The 6,000-nt window shown below is 38.3% G+C and overlaps 1 protein-coding gene across 50 annotated transcripts in view; it reads right to left on the reverse strand.

Annotated features, from left to right (window-relative positions):
* ANK2 (ankyrin 2) overlaps positions 1–6,000 on the reverse strand; it is a 199,522-nt gene that overhangs the window by 114,066 nt on the left and 79,456 nt on the right. For all 50 annotated transcript variants that reach the window (XM_039338311.1, XM_039338279.1, XM_039338297.1 and 47 more), the window contains exon 5: positions 3,717–3,815. In XM_039338311.1, the coding sequence (XP_039194245.1) occupies positions 3,717–3,815 (99 nt within the window). The remainder of the gene's footprint in view (positions 1–3,716; positions 3,816–6,000) is intronic.

Genomic DNA, 6,000 nt, shown 5'->3' on the forward strand with positions numbered 1-6,000 from the left:
AATTGAATTAGAAAATCAAGGAGTATACGAAATCCCATGCACCACTTGTCCCACCACATACATCGGACAAACCAACAGAAGAATAAGTGCACGCATTGAAGAACATAAGAACTCAGTCAAAAAAGAGGAACCAACATCTTCCCTGGTCCAACACCTTAAAGCCACAGGACATGAAATTGACTTTAAAAATACCAGAACCATTGCCAAAAGTGAACATTTTAATAACAGAATAATCAGAGAAGCCATCGAGATAGAAAAACGCCCACACAGCATGAACAAGCGAGATGATACCTCCCGCCTACCAGCCATTTGGAAACCCGCCCTTATTGACAAACGACTCCCTAATACAAAAAATGATACCAGACCCACACTCACAAAAACCACACAGGATGTCACCACCACACATCCACGCAAAAAGCAAACCCAAAGCCACACCGATGATGAGGCACGACCACAAACCAGAAGCCAGACCAGAGCTGCATCATTAGCCACTTTAAAGCCCTCCAATCCATACATGAAGCAAACTGACACCCTCCATGAAAATGAGGCACGACCACAAACGCGAAGCCAAAAAATAGCAAGGCAGCCCAAAATCTTAAACCCCTCTGCAACTCAGACTAACCTGAGCACAACCAAACAGAACACTCCCCCAGCCAATCAGAGCACAGCCGACCCCCCAGCCAATCAGAGCACAGCCAACCCCCCAGCCAATCAGAGCACAGCCACGCCCCTAACCAATCAGAACACACCTCCACCCAATCAGAACACAGCCAAGCTCCCACCCAATCAGTTCATACCCCCACTGGCAGTTAAAAGGAAGAAACAGCTAAGACCACACATTGCTGCTCGAAGCACGAAGCTGAAAACACCAGCCTGAAGATGACGAATGGGACTTCGTCGAAACGTCGCCAAGACACTTCCAATTTTACGCGGGAGAAAATCCGAACAACCAAAGACCTACTACAAACACCCGCGAAAACCTCAGAAAACATATATATATATACATACACACACACACACATACATATATGGAATGAATAAAGCGCGTTCACCAGGAGAGTTTAAAGTTAAAATACTTTAATTAAAGTATTTTACTATATTAAAAGGTTGCCAAGCTTTCGTTGGGAAAACTCCCCAACATCTTCAGGGCTGAGAGACCGTTTCTAACAAGGTGGTTTAAACGGGTTCCATAGACGTCTGCGCTTGGTTCCTAGACCGTGCCAGCATTCCCGGCTGATAGGTGGGAGGGGGAACAGCTGATAGGTGGGAGGGGGAATCAGAGTAAAGATTTCTTCCATCGTTCTCTTGAGCACTTGTGTTCACATCTCCGTTTGAATCATCCTCCTCCATCATGGTGTCCTCCATGCTCATCTTCCCTCGTAGGTCAATATTCAAGTTAAATCCCTCCCATTTCTGTGAGCAAAAGTCTGTTGGTATTTGGGCAGATTCCCCACTCATGTTACTTTCCCTTTTATCAAGCGAACGGGTCGTCATCACATGTTTTTTTTCCCCTCTCTGTATGGGATATTCACTTTTATTATTATTATGGGTAGTGCTAAATTTAGTGGTTCTAGCCTCAAATTTCTTAAGCGCTCCAATGTCATTATTGTTGTTTTCTCCAATTAAAGGGGGTGTGGTTTCCCCTTGATGTTGTTGGGAGGTTTCTGGGCAGTCTATATCAGATTGTTTCTGGTAGGGAGGAAGTGTAGCTCCTGGTTTAGAACGTTGTGGATGTTGATTGTAAGGTTTGTGATATAAAGGATGATGGTTTGAGTTCCATTTTCGTAGTGCTTGTTGTGCTGGGTGCAAGTCAATGTGACGATTGATTGAGTTGTTATTCGAGAACCAGGCTTCTTTTAGCAGCCGACCTCCCTTCGTGGCATCACTGGCTACGATAAGGGTGTTATTGAAGTCGAACTGATGGCCTTGTTGTGCCACATGCATCCAAAGTTGTGAGTGTGGTTCGCCTCGTTTTATGGCCAGTTTGTGTTCGTGGAGGCGAGTTTTCAAGCGTTTGGCTGTTTCTCCCACATAGTTGCCGTCGCAGTTTTTGCAGTTGATCTTATAAACAATAGCAGATTTCTCCATGGTAGGTAGGGGGTCCTTTGGACGCATAATTTTTGATCGTAAGGTTTGGTTAGGTTTGTGAGCTACTTCTATACCATGGGGTGCTAGTAGTCTGGCTGTGGCCTCTGAGATGTTACTTATGTATGGGAGGGAGATGCGTGTTTTTTGTAGGGGGGAATCCCTTCTTCGTTGGGTGGTCTGGTGCTGGAAAGTTGTACAATGTCGTTTGATAAATTTTAATGGATAACCGTTATATATGCACGTACGGAAGAGGTGTCTCCTCTCTTCTTTCTTATATTCATCCGTGCTGCAGTGGGAGTCAACGCGTTTAAATAACGTTTTAATGCAGCTGATTTTATGGGAAACAGGATGATTACTCTGGTAATGGAGGATTCTATCCGTGTGGGTTGGTTTATGGAATACCTTCGTATGTAGGTATCCATCTGGTTGACGGTGGATGGAAACATCTAAGAAGGCAAGAGAATTGTGTCTTTCTTCCTCTACAGTAAACCTTATGTCAGAGTAGATGGAATTTAATATTCCCATAAATGTAGTTACATGTTGTCTTTTGACAATAGCAAATGTATCGTCCACGTATCGAACCCAAAATTTGGGTTGGTATAAAGTCATAGCCTTATGTTCAAGCTGTTGAAGGACTACCTCAGCTATAATACTGGAGATGGGGGAGCCCATCGGGGTTCCTTTTATCTGTTCATAGATGGTACCTTGGAATGTGAAATAAGTCTGGAGACATATTTCTATCAATTTCACGAGGTCTTCCGTCTGAAGGGAATCTTGGTGATGACCTTCTCTCATAGATGTCAAACGTTCTTTCAGGACAGAGATGGCTAAGTCCTGGGGAATGGAGGTGAAGAGAGAGGTGACGATGAACGACACCATCATCTCATCATCCTCCACCCTAAGGGTCTTAATTCTAGTTAAAAATTCTTCTGCAGATCTGACCATGGTGTTACTGCCATCTACGAGGTGGTTGATGCGGGTACTAAGCCATTTAGCTAGTCCTGAGATGGGGGTGCCCCTGAATGATACAATGGGGCGAAGGGGGGTACCTTCCTTGTGGATCTTTGGTAGACTGTAAAAACGGGCAAGGGCCGTGTCACAGGGACGTATCCTCTTTAGGGTGTCATCTCCGATCTTCTTACAACGCTTAAAGTTGTCTAGCAGTTTGTTGATTTTATTTTTGAGCGTTATTGAGGGGTCTTTTTTAATTACTCTATAGGCCAACTTATCATTCAAGAGTTCAAGTGCTTTAGCTGTATACAGTGTTCTATCCATAATAACAGTCACCCTACCTTTGTCTGCAGGAAGTATGACAATAGTATCATCTCTTTTAAGTTGTGTAAGAGCTCCAGTTTCTTCTCTATATATACACACACTGGTGTACACCGCTTAGAGAGTGCTTGCACTTAAAGCGGTATATAAGTCTCATAAATAAATAAATAAAATAAATGGTTGTAAGTTGAGGACTAGCTGTACAATTTTCTCTACTTTTGATAATGCTGCTTATTCTGAAAGATAACTGAATGTTGGGTATGATTTGCGTTATCAGAAAACTAGGATAAAGTAGGAATCACGATTTTAAAGAAAAGGACAAACAGAGGAGAAGGAGGAAGATTTGAGTACTGTACCTCAGTAGCAGTGCTCTGATTGGCTCCGTTTTCCAAAAGATATTTTACTACATCGATATGGTTCTCCTGCGCTGCCATGTAGAGAGGCGTGAAGCCATTCTAAGGGAAAGTAAAGTAATATACAAACCATAAGTATTAGAAACCAAAGCAAATTACACACAAAATAATGTGATTTGTGAAGCAAACTTAAGTAGAATCCAAAGGAAAAACAAACAAATTCCACTTGAACAACTCAATTCTAAGAAATATCAGATACTCACAAAATCTTCTTTTGGCAATACTATTTTAATGCTTGTACCTTTTAAAACATTTAATTTATTAAAGTAAATATCTTGTGAGCCCTATTAAATATGTTTTGAGCATGAAACATGAGATTGAGACTTTATGTGGTTCTGTAAAGCTTAATATATCCTTCAGATTCTTTATGCAGCACTTAAGTTAACTTAGCATATACTGCAAGAAATAGGATTTTCAAATAAATAAAGTAAAAGTTACAATATTTATGAAGAAAATAAAAAATCTATTATTTATTGCTTATATTTAATTGGAAGTAACTCACTGTCCAACATAGAACAGTGACCTTAATCATGAAAGTTTTATGGGCTGGAACAATATATATTCCATAGCACTATAAGAAAAACTTGTTGATTGTAACAGAGCTGCAAAAGAACTTTTACAACTTGATATCCTGACCAGGAGACAAAAATGTGAACTCGGGACTTAAGAGGAGTGTAAGATTCATATTTTCAAGGAATGCTTTGAAGAAGAATAAAATTCATCCTAACCATCAGGTTTAATTCTTATAATGCCACAGTTTACAAAATACAGTTATGAGCAGGCTATTAACAGACTCAGATAAAACATTTGTTGCTTGCATTTTATGTATATCTTTGAAAATGACATTGAAGCATTTCATTAATCAAAAATAGAAAATAAGTAACTTTTATTTTGTTTAATTCATCCAAGAATAAAACCCAAACAATATATGCAATACACATTTTATTGGTTTTGAGCACCTCATTGTTATATACACACAGTACTCTGTACATTTTAATATATTTTTATTAAAATGTGAATATAGTTTTAAATTATTCACTGTGTACAAAGCATATAACATAAGAATTCAGAACAGCTTAATGGATTTTGTATTATGGTTTTTGAATGCTAAGTCTTGCTATTTCTGTTTCAGGATTATTACATAGTTCTTCACTTCTGTTTTGAGGTCAGCATGCATTTCCTGGAAATGTACAACATTATGGTAATGCAAATGCATCATTAAACAAATTCTGTTTGTCGTAACATTTCATTTTTAGCTACCATATGAGCTCAATTAAAAAAAAGTCATCAACCAGTCATTAAATGTGTGCAACTTTAATGCACCATTAAAAGACAGATTTACACAAACGTTCCTTTTTAATATATAAAATATACAAAGAAAATGTATTTGCCAACCAAACTGGAGTTCGAACAGTTTCAAATATGAGAATGCAGTAAGTCAAAGATCTATTCAAAACAGCATACTACCAAATGCTGAGCAGCACATGGTTTATCTCAACCAGTAAGTTCAAAGTAACCAAACCAACCAAATTATTTCCATAAATAAAGTGTCTTCCATTTCCTGGAGTAATTTTTTTATTCAAAAGTTAATTTTTATTTTAAAACATAATGAATTCTGCATAATTGTACATAGAACAACTGAGAATTCTAATTTTGCCTCAGGAAACCATTTTAATGCAATTTAGTTATGTGTAGAACGCAGATATATCTTCATCCTAAATAACTGCCACATTTGAATAAGGCCACTCATCTGAAATCACCAGGTTGCTTGGGCCTGTATGAATTACATATCTCTTAAAAGAGCTATGGAAACTGATAATATCCCCACATCCAAGTACTAAAAAACCAAAAATTCTCAGCATAGAATATGAGAGAATGTAATTCACTTATAATTACTGTTATCTCTGAATTCTCAAATTATAGACTTGCAAAAAATATGTAAATTTTTGGAAAGCTTAATTGTTACCAAAAGTAATCAAAAGTAACTGCTATGATTTACTATTAAATCAGTAGGCAGTAAATTCCAAAACCAGGCTACATTTACCTGTTGATTTCTTCCTAATATAGGTCTGCATTTCATTTCATTTGCAAATGAATGCCTGCCATTTAATGTCTGAACCAGATTATCATAATTTTCCAAGTCAACTATATCTGGATCAAAATTCAAACACTGAACATCTGTTATAATGACTACAGGCAGTACCTAGAACATTTAGTGTTACCAATA

This window comes from Crotalus tigris, unplaced genomic scaffold, assembly GCF_016545835.1.
Source record: "Crotalus tigris isolate CLP2741 ecotype Arizona unplaced genomic scaffold, ASM1654583v1 scf7180000017695.2238764, whole genome shotgun sequence".
Taxonomy (NCBI): domain Eukaryota; kingdom Metazoa; phylum Chordata; class Lepidosauria; order Squamata; family Viperidae; genus Crotalus; species Crotalus tigris.